Here is a 21,038-nt window from a genome sequence, read left to right as displayed (position 1 = left end):
GCAACTAATTTATTTTTGGAGACTCCTCACAAAACAAGCTCCCCCTGCCCCTCTTTTAGAAGAAAACGTAGCTGAGTTGAGGGGGGGGGAGGGAGAGAGAGAGAGGCTTAAGCAATGGGAGGCACTGGGGAAGTTACGCGAGTTTTACGCTCTGGAGTCCGACCTAATATCTGCGTGCCCCTCGGCCAATTTAGAATAGATAGTGATGAACATTTCCAGCGTATTCGTGGCCTCCTTCCTGCGCACAGTGAGGCGTCAGGCCATTATTCCGCGGCGCGCACGTCGACTCGGTTGCAACACTAGTGGGGACGCAGCGTCGCGCCCCCTCCCGGGCTCTGGCGCTAATCGCAACCGCGGGAGCGAACTGGCTGCTGAGCCGCCTCGACAAGCCTCTCTTCGCAGCGAGCAGCTTTTGATCGCGGAGTGGGGGGAGGCGGGCCTGGCGCTCTCGCATTCCTGGCATAGCAGCAGCAGCCTCTTCGCGCGGCCCAGCCTCCCCGGCTCTCATTACAGCTGGCGGAGGCAGGCTGTGCGCTCAGTTTGCCTTCCTTCCAGCAGGGGCGGACGCAGGCAGGCGCTGCGCGGGGCTTTACATGCACCCCCTCGGCTCACTCGGGCGCTGAAGCCAGGAGGAGCGCGCAAGCCGCGGAGCCGGACATTTGCTGGGGTTGAGCCCTCGCTTCCTGCCGGTCGCTAAGAGCGGGTCCGAACCGAGCCCGTAGTTTAGCCCGAAGCCATTGTGGGGCTGCGATGGTCCGGTAAGTTCCGCGCCACGCGGGAGCGACTGCAAGCAAGGGGAGCGCGCGAGAGAGAGAGGCACACCGAGAACGGCTGTGTGACATATGTCCTTCGGCATAGCTGGGGACCGCCAAGCAGCGGCCAACTTTCCCAGCATTTGGAGTCGGCTCTCACTGGGGCGACTGTCTGATGACACGCTGGTGGGAGATCCATCCCAAACCCGAACTCTTGCTATAAAACGGAGAGGGGGGAGACCTCCAAAGTGATTGCCCTGTTTGCTTTGCCTTGGACAAATTTTCTGGCTTTCCCACCTGAATTTTGATCTGGAGGTGCGTCTCCCTTCAGCTCCTTGCCTCCTACTGGTGTCCTCTCCCCCCACCAAAAAGAGGGGGGGGGGAAATCTCCCCCCACGTTTCCTAGGTTGTCTTCATTCTCGGTTCGCCTTGCCCGAATCTCTCTCTCTCGTGCGCGGGCAGGTAACGTTTCCAGACGTGGGTGCGTGGGTGGGACTAGGGTGCTGCTGCTTGGGGCTGGGGGGGGCGCGCGTGGGCTGGGCGGGCAGGTGCTGCTAGGGGCATCCCTCTCGCGCGCGGCCGCCTTGGCTTTGTCTGGCCTGCCGCTGGCCGCTGCCTCCCGGAGCCCGGAGCTCTCGCTCTCACTTCGCAGGAATGTTAATTGCAATCCAAACCCCGATGATGTCAGGGCAGAACTATTTGGAAAACAAAGAGCGGGCAGCGAGGCAGGGGAAACTCGAAATACTGCGCAGATGGCAATCTGCTGAGTGCGCTTCGGGCGATCGCTCTCCATTACATGCATTTGGGCTGGAAGGACGGCGACGGGTGGGGGCGCGGCGGGATCCTGGCCTTGGCTGCCACTGCTTAGGGAGACTTTTTGCATTTTTTCCACGGGAGTAGAGCGTAGAATTTGTCGCAGATAGTTAAGATAAGGAAGCACTCAAAGAGGCTGGTGGCACTTAAAGACGAGCAGCCTAGCAAAGCGTGCATAGGATTGCAGCCTGAGGCTTAAAGCTTTGCGCCCATTCCTAGGACTAAGCTCCATTGAGCTCGGTGAGTCTTAACTTCCGATGGACATGCCTGGATTGCTCCGTCGTTTATTGTTCACCTTTTAAGGTGAACTCTCCTTAAAAAGAAATAAGCTAACATTTGCTGCAAAAAAAAGTACTTCTGGCATCCTTGACCCTTTCTGGAATTTAGCATCAAGATAATGGTGTCTCAGACTTTATACACTGTAAAGTGCAGTAGAAATATTTATTCCCATCGTTAAGCCCCCTTGCCTGAAAAATACTTATGGAGCTCATAAAATGAGTGCAGTTAAAAACCATGAAGCAGCTTGTCCTATTCAATGTGCTATAGAAATACCCAATAATGTCTGGTTGTTAAAATTTTGCAATTCAATTAATTTGCAAAAATTACTTGTTAATACCCCCTTTTTTCCTCCATTTGGTTATTAACGTGGAGTAGGGTTCACCTATGCAATTAATCTCAACTCTTTACAGTACAAGGACTTAATATAGCATTGCAGAATGGCATTACAGGATGGAAGGGTGGGTGAACAGAATTAGCCATCTCCTGTTCGTTTTCCCTCTCCCCACTTCCCTTACAGGACCTTGTTTCCCAAATAGCTTACTAAGGTAAACTAGAGCATGCTTTCATTGGAATTGGCTTTGCCCTTTCTGTGACCCTGGTAGTTGAGCCATCGGCACCATGCAGTTTTAAAATATTGCTTACACTAATGCCTTTGGTCATGTGCAGAGTGCCTTTCCTTCAGTCTCTGTGCATCAGAAGGTAAATTAGAGGACATGGGTTGGTTTCCAGCTGTGGAGCCACCCTGTAGCAACTGCAACTACTGGCCACTCTGCAGCACTGACAATACCTTCTTTGTGAGGTTTCTGTTCTCATTTAAAGGAAACAAATGTTTAACTGGAATTTACCCAGAGACCATTTTCATGCTCTGATTTTCATTCTGGCGTTGGGTAAAATATTTGTGTGTTGGTTGAGTGACTTGTGACTCCTCACCGATGAAAGATTTTCTGCAGCCAGTTTAGTAGATGGTCCCTTTTTAGGATAATGCTAATGATAGGATGATTGTTAAACAGGTAACAGACTTGCCTAAATAGGGAATGAGCCTTCTGGGAACACCTTATACATGATACTTGACCTTCTTTGCCATTCTGAAATATGACCTTGAGAACTGTTATAGAACCAATGCAGCCTGCAACTTCTAGATTACTATTGTAACTTGTTGGCTGGTGTTTACTGAGTCAATCATGCTTCTTTGCTCCTGGCCAGCTTAACAAGGCTGTTGTTAGGAAAAACTAGATTTGAAAAGAGCACATCACTTTGTTCATTCCCCACAGTTTAGCTGTGATACTCTGCATCCCTACTTGGGAGAAAGTCCATTGAAACCAGACTTTCTTCTGAATGGAGATGCACGGGATCGTCAATAGATTGCTATCCTACAAAGGAGTTCAGGGCTACAAGCCCAAGAACAGATGGAAGAAAGCCCTATTTGAGACACATTTATTTATGTTGTTTACCCCAAGAAGTCTGAAAGACACACAACAGATATAAATGAGCAATTAAAACAAACACAACTAGTTAATGTTTACCACGCTGGCATCCCACCTTTTCTCCAAGAAACATGTAAAGATATGTGATTTCATCCTCACAACAACCTTGTTAGCTTAGGTGGCCTTCATGAGGGGCATGTGACCTTTTTAAAAACCAGTTCCTAGTCCCTTAAAGCTCAAGATGGAAAACTGGAAGGATTTCTTCCTGCAGACTCAACCAAGCAGTGCTTTCTATCCCTACTGACTCTTGTTTTCTTCACTTTTAGGATCATTTGGCTGGGCCGTCACTGTTAGATTCCGGGGATAGTATCTTCTGTACCTTTGGAAAGTGCTTTGGGCAGCCAGTTTAGCTGAGAATGAGGACAGCTGAGGATTCCTCTGGGACTGTCCTTCACCGCCTCATCCAGGAGCAGCTGAGGTACGGCAACCTCACAGAGAACCGCACTCTCCTGGCAATACAGCAGCAGGCCCTGCGTGGAGGAGGAAGCGGTGGCAGCCCACGGTCCTCCCTTGAGAGTCTCACCCAGGAGGAGAGCCAGATGGTCCAGCAGTCCACACGGCAGGAGCCACAGGGCCAGGAACACCATGGCGACCACTTCTACCTGGAGAACAATATGTACCACCTCTACCAGCCTCAGCACAAGGGAGAGGAGCTACCCACCTACGAGGAGGCGAAAGCGCACTCTCAGTATTACGCCTCGCAACGAGGCCAGCAGGTTGGGGTTGCCGCGCTTGGGACGCACGCTGAAGGCGGGCAACGCAGGGCCTACACCTCGGACGCCAGCAGCCCACACCAGGATGAGTCGCTGAAGGAGCTGAAGCACGGGCATGTGAGGTCGCTCAGTGAACGGCTCCTGCAGATGTCGCTTGAGAGGAACGGAGCCAAAGCTCAGAACCACATGAGCTCCTCTCACAGCTACCCTCAGCTCTCTAGGCACCACCATCTCTCTGTCCCTAGAGGGAAGCCCTCTGAGGCACCAGAATCTCGAGGGCCTCCTCCAGAATACCCCTATGTCATCCCTTCGCAGGAGGCACCAGGGGGTTACCTCCCAGACCCCAGGCATCACTTCAGAGAAGGCCCAGCATTTCAGCATCCTGAAATCAGGTAACCAATCACACTGTTGCTCTTTACACACCCTCATGTGTTTCAGATGTTGGTGAAAGATGGGATGATTCCACAAAGACTTAGGTGGTGGACTGGGTTAGTCATGCAGTTGATACAAGGCTGGTAATTCATGATTGGCAAGTGTTCGGAAGGTGCTTGAGGAGAACTGATAATTTGCTTTGCATGGTTGTTCCGGTTCCTTTGGTTGGAAAGTACCTTCCCTTTTTTCCAAGAATGGAAGTGATTTTGAAATGTAATGAATGGAAGTGGGATGTGGTAGATGGGAGATAACAGACTCAAAAATTTGTGTACCTGATCAGCTTGAGAGGTATAAACTAGCTTCCAGTGCTGCTGTTTTTCCATATTTACCTTTAATTGTGAAAACCACCTTCCTTTGTGGGCTTGAATGTTTGGTTCTCATTGATTGATTGATTGATTGATTGATTGATTGAATGATTGAATGATTGAATGATTGAATGATTGAATGATTGAATGAATTTATATACCACCCTATAAACTGTACTTTGGAAGGAGGTACTAGTGAATATAGAAAGGTAGCAAAGCAAAAAGAGATGGACATTTGCCTAAAGATGCTCATTGTCCCAGGTAAGCAAAGAAGCTGCAGGTTATAGAAATATTTGAAGGAACGAAGCACCCTACAAAAGAGAAGAGGGTTGCTTCATTGACTTTTAGCCTCAGCTATGAAGCAACTAAGTGAAAAGGCTCAAAATTCACATGGCTTTGTTTTGGGATAGGGCGGGTCAGGGCTTCACCATTAGCCAGTCAAGTCATGTACAAAATGATGGGAGGAGTCAAAGAGTTGCTTTTCTTCCTGTACCGTGTACAGCTTCATATTTAGGAAGATGGAATATGCAAGATTAAATCTAGGACACATGTAAGCAAGGTGGGAAAGGAGAGCAACAATGTTCTGCTTAGCAGAAACTGCATGTGATTCTTTGCAAAACCTTTTCTGGTTAGAGGGTGGTAAGTGATGAGTGTTTTCAGAGGTGGAACCAAGGTGACCAAAGTCTGCCCTACCTTGAAAATGGGGGACTAGTTTTGGAAAACCGTTAAAATGATATACACTGAAATTCAACCAGGGGGATATGAGGAAGTCACTTGACAATGTTACTAAATTTGGTTTAAATATGACTGAGATTTATGTTTGTTTATCTGTTTGTGTGTTTAAAAAATATTTTGGAAAATCAATTAAAAAACTGAAGAAGAAGAAAAAAAGAAACTGGGGGACTTATCCTATCTCATTAACATGCCATTGCCCTTCCAAGATTGTGAGTTGTACTGCCATACTATATGAGTATGCTGAAGGTTGATCTTTGGCATTGTACATCATTCTGAAGTTGTCGTATGAAAGACTTACTTGCTCAGGAATATTCTATTTCTACTGATGTCTTAGGACATTTATAGCTGGCTTCACAGCTGCCTGCCACAGTTTGCGACTTGCTGGCTAAAGCAGCCCCTTTATAGAAGCATGGGGTGGGGACTGGGAACAGAACCATGGCTTGCTTTCTGTGAGGCAAATGGTAGTGAATGCTGACAGGAAGAGATAATGTTGGAGACAGGAAATAAGACTCTTTCCAGGGGAACAAAAGGAGAGGGTGGTGGCTACATGCTGAGAGGAAGGTGCATTTATTCTTGCTTGCTCCAAGATCACTTCACAAGAATGTCTGATTAAGCCTCAGTCAGATGAAATCATATATTCTTGGACAACACCTTCCCATTCAGGCACCAGGAAAGTGGCCATTTGAATTCTAAGAATTTCAAGCTGTCCTTCTGCAGATGTTTGAGTTGTGAGCAACCTCTTTTTTTAAAAAAAAAAAGTCAGGCTTGTGCATATCATGGATTCTTCTAGATTTACTAAATTGCCCGTTTCATATTCTCAGGCCATACTTGATTATTGCACCTAGATAACGAGCATTTAAACAAGTTCACAAAATTTGTTTTTATTGACCATTTGAACATACCCAGATTAAGCTGCAGTCCTCCCCATACTTCAAAATAATTATGGAGAGGACTGCAGCTTAATCTGGGTAAGCCCTATTGGATTCAATGGGGCTTGCTTTTGAGTAACCATAGGCACTCACCCATTGACATAAATTGGCTTACTTCTCTGACAACATGATATTATGCATATTTACTCTGTTCAGTGGGCTTTCCTCTAACGTGTTTAGTATTGTAGCCTAAGTAAATGCATTTAGCATACAGGTACAAGTAACGTCAGTAGTAAACTTAGCTGCCACAGAATTATCAATCAAATCTGCAGAATAAAAAATTAATCTTAATGTATACAAATTTTTCAAACTGGCACATTCTCCTTTATGGATTGTGCAATATATATTCCATTGTGAATCAAAATACTGGTTTCTTTAATGCCAGGAGCTGTAAAAGTTTGTGGTGAGTGGCTGCTTCTTTCAACACAATTCTGTACTCCTCTGTGTTTTAAACATATGCCAAATGATGAGTGAGATCATGTTTGCTCTACAAACACAGGGGGTCAGGGAAGGAGTAGCTTGTAAGGTTGCAATGGTTGCGAAAATATTATGGCTTTAAACATGGACTCCTCTTTACCCCAGTTCTTATCCTCCTCTTAACTATTCTGATTGACCCTCACTTTCCTTCGCAGTCAAACTTGGCCAGTGAAAAGTTACATTTTTAAAATCAGTGGTTGGCACTGACTGATGCCATAGACTCCATGTCTTATGAAATAGGGGCTGTGTCTTTCTCAAAAAATAAATTGGGAGGTATTCAAGAATCTTTTCTGCCTATAATAATTCGCTGGTGTGCCTCCTATAACCCTGGGTGGGGGAGTGGGAAGAGTAATTTATGAAGGAATATGATAGGAGTCTAAAACAATCTGGCTTGCTTCCCCAGACCCTTGGAGTGGTATTCAGTGTAGCGGTATTGTGACATTTCTCCTTGTGAATTAAAAAGTTCTCCTCCAGTGTGCAGACAGGATGGTGGTTCAGGGTGCACACAGGAAGGCGGGTGGAAATCCCATTGTGTTAGCAAGAATTTAGTTGAATTGCTGAGCTTGGGAGTAAGCCTCATGGATTTTTCGCTGACTGAACATGTATAGGATTATACTGTTAGTGAAAAGTCAATGTGAAAAGTCCCTGTACCATTAGGTTTTAAAGCAATAAGTTCAAGTTGCTGTATCCTTGAGGCCTAGTATTTTGGGCTGTTCATTTGAGTGCATCAGGTACCTGCTTGGAACTAGGGTTTGCACAGTACTGCTGCAAAAATCAGTGCTCAGGCCTTCTTGCCCAAAGTGCTTGCCTTTAATTTGTTCACCTCTGCTTTCTTTATAGAGTGATGCAGGCGCAGATGCCCCAAGCCTACCTGCCCCACCAACAGGCTGCCCTGTGCCATAGTCCTCTGGGGTCTCTCACTCCTGCTGGGATGGAGGCTCTTATGTCAGCCCAGGCTGCTTCTGCCAGTAGCCACTTGTCCCAAATGAAAGCCGTGTTGATGGACAACGAGACGTTGCTGAGAGAGAACGAGAAGCTCCGCAGGGAAAACGAGATGCTGCGGAGGGAAGTGGAAAACTACGGCGAAAAAGCCAGCTGCATACAGAAGGTAAAAGAGCAGGCATAGTAGCTGTCGTTTTCTGAGGAGCTCACTCGATCCAAAGCACTTGCAAGAGATGCAGACCCCCTTATGGGTTGCAGCTATTCCAGGCAAGATACTCCACACCTGACAATTGCTCCTCAAGGTGCAAGAGCTGGGGTGAGGAACGTCCGGCCCAAGGGGCAGGGTCTGATGCGACCATCTTGGTCTTCCTAGTGTTGTCTGGCCAATACCGTTCACCGGGTCTGTGGTGCTCTCTCATCTGGTGTATTTGCTTAGCTGAAATGTACACTTGAGTGGTGATGCTGCTGCTTGCTTGTCTGGATGGAGGGTGGAGAGGAGGATGGGGGTGTTTGTGGAAGCCTCTGGTCATGTATGAGTGGAATGTAGCCCACTATACAAAGGTAAGAATTGCGTTATTTGCTCCACCCACTATTGTCTCTGGCCCCACTCACCACTGACCTGTAGCCTCTGGGAGGTTGCCCATGAGGGAATGTGACTGAGAAAGAGTTGCAGCCACTGTTCTAGAGGTTAAATCCATTGTTTAACGTAAGAAATGGATTCCTTAAAGCCACTTCTTGACTGCCTCTCTTCTAAGTTGACATAGCTGGTAGCAAGACTGCCAGCATGCCTTCCTCACCATGGCTCCTCCCAGAGGTGCCGCATCTATTACCATCAGCCATGCTGGCTGAGGATGCTGGGAACTGTAGCAAACCAGAAAAAAGAGAGAAGAAGCAACTCAGGATGCTGTATATTTTATTTATTTAAAAAATCCAAGCAGGAGCTATAGGAAAGGGGACAATATATCACATAAAATTACAGAGCATAAGCACATAGGTTTTCGCTCACAATTAAAACAGATGAATGTAATTTCTTTGAAGCCTAAAACCAATGGAATAATTTTATATCCTCAACATACATACTCAGTATGCAAAATTGAAGCAAAGAAGGTCTGGAGGGCACCAGTTTTTGTAGGGGAGCTATGGTAGGAGGGTTGCTTTTAAACTGTAGGAAAGGTTCACAGCTAAAGTTGCTTTCTTTGCATACTGTGTTGAAAGAACCAGGAATGTTAAAGCTGGGTTTTTTTCCTTAGTGTTTTTCCTCCCCAATAGGGCTATAGCGCTAGCTTGTATCTCCCAGTATGATTTTAGGACTAGATGCAGAGACCTGGCTCAGTTTTTAAGGAAGGTGGTCATGTCAACAAGCTCTGGCCCATAAGTGTGGGCCATCAGGCCGGGGGGCCAAATGTGGCCCTTGGAACTCTGCCAGTTTATACTCTTTACTAGTCCTGCTCTACACACACACACACACCCAGGTGTTTTTGCTTGGTTGGAATGTTCCTGAACTCTGATAATGTATCCTGCTTACTTGCTTGCATGGATGCATGACAGAACCATGGGTGTGTTTCTAGTCTACTGTACAAAGCTTAAATTTACATTCATTGCTTAGCCCAATTTTGACTCTGGTCCTGCCATCAAAGGCATGTGGCTCTCAAAGGTTTCCCAAAAGGGAGTATGGGCCTCAAACTGGTCCCCTTGATGTAGCAGACCCTCCAAGTGTCCCTATTATCCAGGGATGTCCCTGATTTAGAGAAGCCATTCCGGCTTCTGATTTGAGCCCGGAATGTCCTGCTTTTCCTTAGGACGTCCCTACTTTCATTGGAGAAATGTTGGAGGGCATGGCAGGATGTCCTTATTTGCATTGCTGTCTGAAGGCAATTCTGCATAGGGAAGTTCTTTAAAATGTTTTGTTGTTTTTATATATGTTGAAAGCCAGCCAGAGTGGCTGGGCAACCCAGTAAGAGTGGCTGGGGGTATAAATAGTGAAATTATTATGGAATGGAACATCCCTATTTTCATCAGAGAAATGTTGGAGGGTATGCTGTAGTGAAAGTGTATATCCAGGCCATTATGAACCAGCCATTGTGGCTGGGAGCAGTCCTGATGCTCCCTAGAAAACGCCTCACAACCCCAGCCTTGTCTTCAGGAGCATTTCCTGAAATCCTTTGACTCTTGTCTTTTGTCCCCCAGAACAGCTGTCGTGAAAATACATCTCCCTTAATTTTGTTTAATTACCCCCCTCCCCATTAAGCAGCTGTGGAGCACAAGCACCACAGCACACAACAGGTCTTAAGCTGCAGCAGTTGTTGAGTGCATAGAAAAGAGTCCATTCACCACCTCTATTAGCAGTTGTGCCCTCTCCCTATCAAGCCCTCCCTGTTGGGGTCTGCACTAAGGCGAGTCACAGAAAGCCTTTTGTGCAAAGGCGCACAAGGAGAGGCCTGTTGTGTCCCAGCTTCAGCCAAGGGTGAGACTGCTCCCTTTTGAACTAGCGAGTTATTTGGGGACTGTAAGGGGCACGTGCCAGGGCTGCAGAGGTGGGGATGCAGAGGGAATGTGCCAAGCCTGCAAAGGAAAGGGGTAAAAATGGAACACATAATTGGATGTCAGGACCCTGCCAGCTGGTACTGGGGTAGGGGTGAGGGAAGAGAAAAGGAAAGAGTGCAGAATATACAAGCACCATTTGGATTTGTCTAGCACTGATAGCCTCTCTGGGAGAAACAGAGGGAGGGTGATAGGGTCAATTTTATCGCTTGTTTTCAAAATAAGCGCCAAGCCCTGTTAACTGCTGAGAGCTCAAGCCCCAGCTTATGCTAGATAGCTGAGCAAAGCAGCAGAGCATGGGGCACAGGCATTTTAGGAAATCAGAGTTGCGCACTGGCTTGTTTGATTTATCTTGGAATGGAATCCAGAAACATTGAGAGCTTTTTGGGCTGGTATTTTAGTTGCGTATCTGGGTGAGAAGGCAAGTGTGTGTGTGTGTGTGTGTGTGTGTGTGTGTGTGTGTGTATCATACATGAAATTAAGTGTCCCATACAAACTATAAACTGCTTAGAAACCATTTTAATGGCCTTGAGTTGTCTCATTAAATCCTGGAATTTGTATTTAGTGAGGGTGTCCATTTACTCCCAAGTTCAAAAGTCTCAACATTTAAAAAGTAAATATTTTCCCATTAAATGCTTGTATACATACACATGCAAAATACAGCTGTAATGGATCAGTATTATTAACAACCAATCTGGCAACAAAAGGACAAGGTTTTGCTCAGAAACAGCATCTTGGGACAGGTACATAGTAAGCAACGTCTCCCTGTATATTGCATTTTACATTTTATTCATTCCTTGCCATTTTTTCATGCTTTTCCTGTGCTTTGCCTTCCTGAGCAGTACTGCCTATTTGTTTCATGAATCAAAGCAGCCTACAAAATTCAAATCCATATTCAGAACCCAAGTTCCAGATACTAAGAGATGGTTGCCTATATTCCCATTCAGTGTGCAAAGTGCATATCTTGAGCAGTTATCACTAAGGGGCATTCATATATCTTCCCATACAGACTATTCATTTTAACTAAAGTCTCTTTGCTGTCTTCTTTAGCTGGAAACAGAGATTCAGCGAATTTCAGAAGACTATGAAAACCTAATGAAGGCATCTTCTAAGAGAGAGGCATTGGAGAAGGCGATGAGGAACAAGAAGGATGGAGAGATGCGGCGGTTGCAGGACTTCAACCGAGATCTGAAAGGTAAGATGACAGAGATGGCCTAGTATACTTGGTCCCAATATCTGTGTAGAGGAGATTTTTGTTATAAGAAAGATGCATGCATGACTGCAGCTTCCAATCCTGTATACCTTTAAAATAGAGATGGGGGAATCTGTGGACCTTCAGGTGTTGTACTACAACTCCCATCATGCCTGTCCATTGCCCATGCTGACTGAGACTGATAAAACTTCAGAGTCTGGCAATATCTGGAGTGTTGCAGTTTAGCCACTCCTGCTTTAAAGCAAACTCCTTAGGCAGGCAGTCGAATTGCATGTCTGCTCAACAGAGGCCCTGACTCAATTCATATAATTGTGAATGAGCTACAGACTTGTGCATTTCCTCCTCCTCTTGTGACTTCTCTATCTTGTCTGTTAAATTGTAGGCTTCCAGTTGTGATTTTGTAGTGTGTATGCCTATGGGAATCTGTTTAGCTATGAGCTGACAATAAAGAGGGAAGCTATGCACATGAGAGCCGAGGAGCGTGCAAGCCCATGGCTTACCCAGTCCTTCAAACCATTGTCTGGAAAACTTTCCAACCTGCATTGTTTAGCTTGGCAGACCCTGGAAGCCACATGATAAAAAAAATTAAATACCTTGGGTAATATCAGACATTATTCATGCTAGGGAATAGACCTCCTGAAATAAATGGACTTGCATTACTTAACAATATATTTCTGTGGGCATGCTCTTAGTATAATTAAGGTTGGATATCTCCCCCTAAGTTTCTATACCCTGGCACTAGAAGAAAGATATAATAAAGAAACCCAACAAAGCAAAAAATGTGGTAAGAGTGTCCCAAGGCTTTGAACTCAAAGTGTTGCTGGTTCTACTTTAAATATATATAACAAATATTTTCTACTCCATCAAAGCATACTTGTTAGTAGCCATGCAACCCTGCCATTACTGTCTGTAACAGGAATGGAAAACTTGTGGCCTTTCAGATTGCTGTTGGACTACAATTCCCATATTTCCTGACCATTGGCTATGTTTCCTGGGACTAATAGGAGTTGGAGTCCAACAACACCTGGAGGACCACATATTGGTAGTAGACTGCCATCACTTGACAGGTTATACCACTCCTTCCTATTACTCCACGAACCTCTGTATGAAATAAATTAAATCCTGATTTATTTATTTTCTTTCATTTTGCCACAGAGAGGTTGGAATCTGCAAACAAGCAGCTGGCCAGCCGGGCACAGGAAAACCAAGAAGGGAACCAAGGGACTATGGCAAAACTTATTGCCCAAAGTAAGTCTCTTCAGAAGGCTTCTGCTGTTGTGATTGTAGCTCTAACCTAGTTGGGCTGGGTTTGTTTGTTTTTTAACACTGTGGTCCTTATTCCTGATGCTTTCCTGTGAATGGGTTGGGAAGGGAGGAAAAGTAAAGGTTCCTTTAAGATTGAAGAGGAGGCGTATCCTCTCTTGGAAGCTTTTTGCCATTCCCCAGAGAGTGCTAAGCTGTTCTTGGCACTTAAACTAGAGGCATTAATCACCACAGCCATCAGTGTGACCTGGATTCTTTGCATTCCAGTGGCTGTTACGGCTGTTCCAGCACACAAGCTACACTCCCTCTGCTGAGAATCCTGGGCCCAACTTGTTCATTCTCTCTCCCCCTCTCTCTCCTTCTCTCCTGCTATTGTTCTGATTTTTTTGAAAAAGGAGAGATAGTTGCCAAGGGATGGGGATAGTACTTGTTCTTAAGTTTTCAATACCCAACTTAAGGAAATGCCTTCAGTCCTTGAAGATTTCTCCTGCTCCCTCTCAGAAGCAGATCTTTCTTCCTGGCCTTGTAAATGCAAAACTGATATTCTTAAGCAAGATCCCCTGTGCACAATGACTCAGAAAGAACTTACTCCCTCGTAAGTTTGTTAGGGCTGCAGTAAAAAGGGATATACCCCAATGGCTACTTTGCTAGTGGCTCTTCATTGTTGAAACTAAATTATGGACTAAGCCCCAGTCCTTTGCTTGTATCGATTCAGCTTTATATCAGCCCCACTTCTTGTGGTCTGGGAAGACGTTCCCTTGCTCAGAGTTATGAGAGTGAGGGGAAGGGATCTCCAGAACCGATGCAGGAACTGCCAGAGCTCTGTTCCTCCTGGTTCCTGGTAAGGTATGAGGGAGGCAGCTCTGTAGCCAGTCCAGACACGCATGGTATAAAACTGTAAACACTTAAGTAGTATTTATTTTAGGCATGTATATACATTGGTTTCCGTGCAATTCGCTTTTGTGAGGAAAGTGACTACAAATACAGTTAATTATAACAATAACTGAAGCTTTTCAGATGACTGTGCCAAGTTCCCACAGGTTTTTCTTTTTGTTCATTGTGGGAAATGTGCATGGTGCCCCCATCATGATCATATCATGGAAAACGAACAGTGTGGGAACACCTAAATCAGGACATTGATACCTAGGAGCCATAGTATAAGAGAGAGCATCTTGGCACAAATTGGTACACTCCCCCGCCCCATGGTGTCAGTCAGCTTCCTGGGCACAGGTCCAATGTAACCCCCCCACCCCCATGGAATAATTAAACAAGTTAAAGGTCAATGGCTACTAAGAATGGAGGCATCACCTATTTGTCTCCCCATGACTTGTTGAATGGCTGCTTTATTTTGTGGTGCCTAAAAGTTATTGGTTGATACTGTGTGATTGGCTTTTGGCTGTGTTGCCCCCACCCCAAATGATGGTTTGCTTGTAACGACCTTGCCTTTTCCTCATGTTTCCTCCCAGATTATGAGCACCAGCAGGAAAGGGAGAAGCTAGAGCAGGAGGTGGCACGGCTGCACAGCGCGAACGATGACCAACGCCGGAGGGCAGAGCTGCTGGAACAGGCTCTGAGCAGTGCCCAGGCTCGGGCCGCTAGAACAGAGGACGAGCTGAGGAAGAAACGAGCGTATGTGGAGAAAGTGGAGAGGCTGCAGCAGGCACTGGGCCACCTCCAAGCTGCCTGCGAAAAACGTGAGCAGCTGGAACTGCGTCTCCGCACCCGGTTGGAGCAGGAGCTGAAGATGCTGCGGGCTCAGCAGGTGAGAAGGAAGGCCGAGCAACGAGGCCGAGCAACCCTGTGCTTCCAAACTGGGGCTATTTAGTCATTTCTGAAGAGTTGCAATCCTATTTCTTCCCCTTGAAAGGCGCCCATCAATTTCACTTTTCTGTAACTTGAAAGGAAATGCTTATAAAATACTAGAACAATGGCATCTCCAACCCAATAACATTGGGGGTCCTGAAGCCTCAGGTGGCAAATTTGGAGCCGCATCCTGAAGAGATTAATATTACAAATAATACGATTAATAGATGTGGATTGCTTTCAAACTAAAAGTGCCCAAATTCTCAAAAGTTGTTTGGGTTACGGTTGTATACACTGGAAATAAATCCCAGTGGTGTGAATGGAACGTAACTTCTGAGTGGACACATTTGGGTTTGCACTGTTGATTCTGGGTCATTCCCAACACCAAGCACATTATTGTAGGTGTGTTAATAGGCTGTTTCCAACAGTAGCCCAGAATGCAGACTCACTTGGGCCTCTCTTCCTCACTGATGATCTAGAGACAGATGGGAGCCCCTAGTGGAGCATCACCCGAGCTGAACCCCCACGTGCTCTCTGAGCAGCTGAGAGAAAGAGAAGAGAAGATCTTGGCCCTGGAGGCTGATATGACCAAGTGGGAGCAAAAGTACCTGGAAGAGTGCACCATGAGGCAGTTTGCCATGGATGCCGCGGCCACGGCGGCCGCACAGCGGGACACCACCATCATCAACCACTCTCCGCGCCACTCGCCCAACAGCAGCTTTGATGAGGACCTGCTGCTGGCAAACCACAAACATCAGGAGATGGAGAACAGGTTAGTCCTGTGTGAGATGGCATACAGGGTTACTCGTCCACTGCTCTGGTCCCAACACAAAGGGAATGATTGGTCCCCTTGGCACACTGCATGCCTTGAAAAAATGGCTTCTTTGCTTACATCCTGCAAAAACCTGCCAGAGGGAAGCTTGTGCTCCTGGTGCCTCTGAGAAGTCCCTTAACTAGTTAACAGCAGGAAAAACAGAGACAGGGGTTGGAGGGAAATCTCCATTGAGCTGCAGGAGAACTAGAGTCCAAAGGCCTAGAAAGGCTTCTGGTCTGATCCATGCAGCTAATGGCTGCATGCTACTTTCAGAATCTGCATTCCTCAGAATGTCAGTTGCTGGGGAAACAATTATTATCATATATATATTTATACCCTGTCTTTTAAGGCAGCTTGCAGATTAAAAACAAGAACCACAAAATACAACAGCAGGGTTCTGTCCTGCTTCTGAATTTTCCATAGGCCTCTGGATGAACTAGGATGCTGAAATAGATTGGCTTCCTTTGGTCTGATCCCACAGGGTTCATCTTCAGATGCTTCAGAAAGAATGCTTCCTGCATATTCTGATGTCACCCTGCCTTTTCCCTCACATTCTGTTTCCCCCCTCTCACTTCCCAGGTTAAAAGTACTTCATGCGCAAATACTCGAGAAGGATGCGGTCATCAAAGTCTTACAGCAGCGCTCTCGCAAGGACCCTAGCAAGGCTAACCAGGGCTCCCTGCGGCCTGCCAAATCTGTGCCTGCCATCTTTGCCGCTTCTGGTACCCAGTATTGGCCAGGTGCCTCTGTCAGCGAAAGTGGTTCCCGAGGGAGTCCAGGTAATAGAGGCTTTGCTTGATGCTAGACAAAGGGAGGGAGGGAGTCTATATCTAGAATGTACACAAGGGTGCTTTTTCTACTAGCTCCTGTTAAGCTTCCCATGAAACACTTGATGGTAGCTATATTTTATATGGAACTAGCATTCTGTAGCACCCACTTGTTGTTGTGCTGCTTAGGAGTCCGTTTCAGGAAGCAAAGCTTGGACACTGGTGGATGCTCATGTTCTGGATGAAATGCAGAAGAGGGTATTAGCATGCAGTTCTAGGACCCCCCTCCAAAAAACAAAAAACAAAAACCACACACAAGGGCTTGTTCTTGGAAAGCTCCTCAAATTTCGCAAACCTCTTCTCACTTCTATTGTGTTTGCTCATCTAAATGGGGCTCCTTTTCTCCTTCCTCCAGCACCCAAAGCCTCAGCAGAAGCAGCCACCACATCAGCTTGTGTCCCTCATGCCTTCCATGCCAAACACGGCAGCAAAGATGGGAGTACGCAGACAGAAGGCTTACCCGAGGGGACTCAGTGTGATGAACCCCAGCCTGAAAGCAGCGCCAGCAGTGGCAGTGCAGCAAATTCCCTAGGTGAGTGCCAGCGGTTGCTCTAACCTACAGAGTGCGGCTGTGAGGCTACCCTAGTGCCTGCCAATCTCCTAATGGGCTCTGCTAATAGCTGTGCTTGCAGTAAACCCTGTGAACTGCCTTCCCACCCCCCACCAGGGATGCCAGGCAAGGTTCACATAACTAAGAGGTGAACACAGAGCTGCTTTCAGCAGGCTAAATGCCAGGATCCAGATTCCTGCCATAGTGACTAATCATGAGTTTCGTGCAATGCGGTACAGGATTATCCTCTAGGAGCAGGTGGAGCAGAAAGTGGGGGGGGCAGTGTGTTTGGAGGGGGGAGAGAGGGGAGATTAAACAAAGGCTTATGCGGAAAGGCTGCATTGATTAAAGCTCCCTAAATTCCTTAGTAGTCTCTTAGAGACCCTTTTCCACAATAAAGCCCAGATGTCCCCAACTTCCCATTGTTGAAATAGCTTGGCGCAGAGAGGAAAAGTTCTGAAGGAGGATTCAAGACAGGAAGGCGAAATCTTGATTGTCTTTCTTCTCCTACTCTCCACCCATCCCACCCTCCAGAGATGATGGTACTCGCCTCTACCTGTTTGGGGGGGGCTCTTTCCACACTCAGAGCTGTAAACCCAAGATATTTATCCCCTGCCTTGAACCTACAAAGAGAAGGTGCCTAGGCATGCCTAAGCTTCATCCTGGGAGCTGGATTTGATCAGCCTCCTCCAACATGTGGGTTGAATGAATGACAGATGCCCATGGTTAGGTCAATGTGCCATGTGTTTCATTAGCATGAGGCAAGGGCTGAAGGTTTTAGTGCCTTGGCCCATCGAGTTTTTCCCCCGAGCGGGCTGCCTGTTTGCCAAGTTATTTTTCAATAGATGGCTCTTGAGCCTCCCTCACCCCCTTAGTTTCTGTCATTAGGATAAAAGGTTCAACTGTAGAAGACACACTGAACGTCATTGATGGTTTGCACTGCTGCCTTGCAAAGCTTTGCACTCTTCCGCAAAACACTTTGCATTATAACCTGGGCTGTATTTCTTTTTCCTCGCAGAGATTTTGCCAGCTGCTAAAGCCGTGGACTTGTCGGACATGGTGGAGATTCTCATCTGAGGAACTGGGGAGTGGGAATCCTCCAAGCACATGACCAGATCTTGCCACTCCTTAGCAGATTGCTGCCTTATCAGGGGACGGTAACAAACCAAGAGAGCAAGGACCGAAGGAAGCCTTCAGCGGATTAGGATGGCGTGTGGCGTGTAGGGCAAAGACTTTTCAAGAAGGACTTGAAGGAAAACCCCACGCCGATCCTTTGATTTTTCAGGCACAAAGCTGTGGCAGCAGCATGCTTCCCTGTTTGGGTTGTGAGCCTTCACGGTTGCCCTGACAGGTCTCTCCCTTCCACCAGTGGACTGAGGAGGAGGAGCTGCAGCACCATCAACTGAGGCCAGGCCTTGCACAGAAGCAACTGCTCCATGACTTTCTTAGCCACTGGCGTTCCCAAGAGATGGGAAGGCAAACGCCGAAGCCAGGTGGGACTCTCGTGCTGCCTGGATATGGCCCAACAGAGTGTAGGGTAGCAGCGGGGGGGGGGAGGGGCCATGCTGGGGTTTGGCACCAAACGGGTTGATACTCCTGAATCACTGGGCTCCTGGCAGGTACCTGGACCTGAGGTGTAAGCTGTTGTAAGCAAAGAGTGTTTGTCTGGTGCTTGGTGTGGCTAGAACTAATTCCTTGCACCTTCTCCCCTCCCCACTCCCCCCACTTTTCAGCTCCCAGGCAGATAGACTGCTGCCGATACTGGGGATTGCTAGCAGTGTGTTCCCATTGCCTGGGGGATAGCACATGGCCTGTCACAGGTACTGGGGAAAGAGGAATAGAGGAGATGGGTCCCATCTCTGTCTTTATTTTTGTAAATAACTTATGTAAGAACAAGCCCAAATAGTAATCAACATTTCAGCCACCGCCCCTCTGTTTGGATCTTCCTGTTCCCCTTTATGATATCTGCAGTGGATCTGCTTGATCTCTCTCTTTGCTCCACATCACTTAAACTAGTCCCCCCCCCCACTCCTTGTTTTGTTTTCAGAATTTCTTCAGTGTTTGCTTTTTCTTTTCCTCCATTTCATATCCTGTTTGTTCGGAGTTAAATATCCGCCTTCAGAGTCCTTCAGATTCCATTTCCTTTGAAGCAATTTCCCATGATGCTTCAGACTGGAATTTCCCTGCTCTTTGTTTGAACAGCAGCCACAAGCCAAGTGCTTCTGTTCCTGGATTGTTGTTTCCAAGCTGTTGTCGTCTTCTTCTTTTTAAGGCAGAGGCATCCCATGTGGTATAGATCAGCACAGCTGTATTAGGATGAATGGCCCTGATCCCCAGTTTGGGGATAAAACTGGGGCCATTCCCATCAGCAGAGAATGCCATGTGGTTGAAAGCAGGATCATGGTTTGGGCCTCTCGCTGATCTGAGCGATGCTGATTTGCAGGCGAAAATCATTTAGAAATGAATTGGAACTATTTCAAGAGAGCGAGGGAAGTATGGTGCGGTATGTGTGTGGGGGTTTGTGCTTGGAGCCTTGTGTGTTTATGAAGTGGAGAATGTGGCCAGCAGCTAGTAGTAGTTTTCTAAAAGAGAAAAAGGGCATTTGTGGGAATGATGCGAGTGAATATGCAGATTCTTTGTGTCACGAATGTGCCTTTAAGAAATAGTTCTGGGCAAGGACTGATTACTGGTATATCATTTCTCTAGAACCACTCCAGAATCTGCAGTACCACGCAGGAGCCTTTTACACTCCCCTGCCTACTGACAGCTGGCTTCTGGCAGTAGTCAGTTGCAATATTCACCAAACCTTGGTGCTTTCTTGATTCTGCCTTCACACACCTTTGTCTCTGCTAAACGTGTGCATTTGCTGGACAACTGCATTTTTTTTATTAAGAAATCACCCTTCATATAAGTATGTAAAAAGGTGTTCAGTTATTGTGCATTGTTTACAAAGTAAAAAAACAAAGCAAAAAAGTTATGAGAGAAAGATACACAGCTTAATATATTTTGCATTAATATTGGTATTCCTGTTTTAAGTATTTTTGTGCTGTGAACTTTTTTCTGCCAAAGACAGTGAGGGGTGTTTTTTTCCCTTTATTTTGGGTGCATTTTAAGTTATCTTAAGTATTTAAACGTAAACCTGACCGTTTTATTATGCCGCCCTATACCGAGATTGCTGTAGCATTCCACTTGGTATAACAATATTTTAATAATAAATAAATATTGTCTAATAAACTGCAAGACTGTTTCTTTTCTATGCCATTGTGATGGGGAAGGGCAATAAATCCACACATTGTAACACTTGTCGTGCTTCCCTGTTGTCTTCTGGGCGCAATCCACAACTTCCTTCATAAAAGCTCTATAAACAGCTTGGGGGTGGAATTTACCTAAGAAGCTACGGTACTTCCTCTTTCTCTCTCTGTGGTTCATAATGCAGTCCTAATCATATACATTTCTATTCTAAAGCAAGCCTGTGCTGTGTTCAATGGAATTCAGTTCCAGGTAAGTGTATGGAAAGCCTATGCACTTTCCTGGAATTAAGCTCCGTTGAACTTAATGGGGCTTCTGAATAGACATGTATAGGATTTGATTTACTCCATAACCTACTTCTTTAGCCCAAGGAGCTCAGTGGCATCTATGCATACGTCCCCTCCACATTTCCCGCCCCCCTCACAACATCCCTGTGATGTAGGCATCGCTGAGAGAAGGTGACTGGCCCAAGGTCACCAAGGATTTATGTCTCCAGGTCCAACACGCTAATCAGCTTGCTACATTTGCTCTTTGGAATGCACTGTGAGCATGTTGGTAACATGACTCATGCAACATATTCAGACTGCAGGCATGCATAAAAAGTTATTCTTGTTGGCAGCTCCACAATTATAGAATGGCCCTTGCTCACCCTAGTCTGCTTGTGGGTCTTTTGGAACCGTGGTCTTGTTCTCACTGACTTTTTTTAGGGTAGGTGTTAGTGGGCCAGAATTAATATATTCAATTAAATGTTTGGGGAGAAGGGAATCCCTTGGCTCATTAACCATGAAATTCTGGATTAAGACTTCAAATTTATATATCACACCATCAGGGGCACCGACTTATAAAAAATATTGGGGGGGCCCGGGAAAGCTCATGAATAATAAATAAACTCATGAATATGCAAATAAAGTGGCGCC

The 21,038-nt window shown here is 46.3% G+C and overlaps 1 protein-coding gene and 1 long non-coding RNA gene across 3 annotated transcripts in view; one reads left to right on the top strand and one right to left on the bottom strand.

Moving 5' to 3' along the window:
• Window positions 1-3,585, bottom strand: part of LOC309532071 — a 163,013-nt gene extending 159,428 nt beyond the window's left edge. The window contains exon 1 of the long non-coding RNA XR_014219581.1: window positions 2,487-3,585. This is a non-coding gene — a long non-coding RNA (uncharacterized lncRNA). The remainder of the gene's footprint in view (window positions 1-2,486) is intronic.
• On the top strand, window positions 500-19,760 carry AMOTL2 (angiomotin like 2). 2 transcript variants are annotated; one of them, XM_082221788.1, is made up of 10 exons: window positions 500-758; window positions 3,595-4,433; window positions 7,760-8,027; window positions 11,453-11,597; window positions 12,771-12,863; window positions 14,345-14,640; window positions 15,161-15,453; window positions 16,075-16,274; window positions 16,678-16,854; window positions 17,891-19,760. In XM_082221788.1, exons 2-10 carry the CDS (start codon window positions 3,685-3,687, stop codon window positions 17,947-17,949), a joined length of 2,280 nt encoding a protein of 759 aa, XP_082077914.1. In that variant the 5' UTR covers window positions 500-758; window positions 3,595-3,684; the 3' UTR covers window positions 17,950-19,760. The 2 variants fall into 2 exon arrangements, with proteins under 2 accessions (XP_082077914.1, XP_082077915.1); XM_082221789.1 differs by lacking the exon at window positions 500-758 and adding an exon at window positions 1,608-1,805.
• Window positions 19,761-21,038: the final 1,278 nt, after the last annotated feature.

The sequence above is a fragment of the Podarcis vaucheri genome (genome assembly GCF_965113315.1).
Source record: "Podarcis vaucheri genome assembly, chromosome: 5".
In the NCBI taxonomy this organism is placed as follows: domain Eukaryota; kingdom Metazoa; phylum Chordata; class Lepidosauria; order Squamata; family Lacertidae; genus Podarcis; species Podarcis vaucheri.
The sequence above is the reverse complement of the archived record's forward strand: the minus strand, read 5'-3'. Positions and strand labels throughout refer to the sequence as shown.

Bases quoted from the DNA above. Each gene is read 5' to 3' on its own strand.
- AMOTL2 (XM_082221788.1), top strand. From the start codon at position 3,685: ATGAGGACAGCTGAGGATTCCTCTGGGACTGTCCTTCACCGCCTCATC. The intron at 4,434-7,759 runs GTAACCAATCAC...CTTTCTTTATAG, and splicing joins TTTCAGCATCCTGAAATCAG to AGTGATGCAGGCGCAGATGC. The intron at 15,454-16,074 runs GTTAGTCCTGTG...CTCACTTCCCAG, and splicing joins CATCAGGAGATGGAGAACAG to GTTAAAAGTACTTCATGCGC.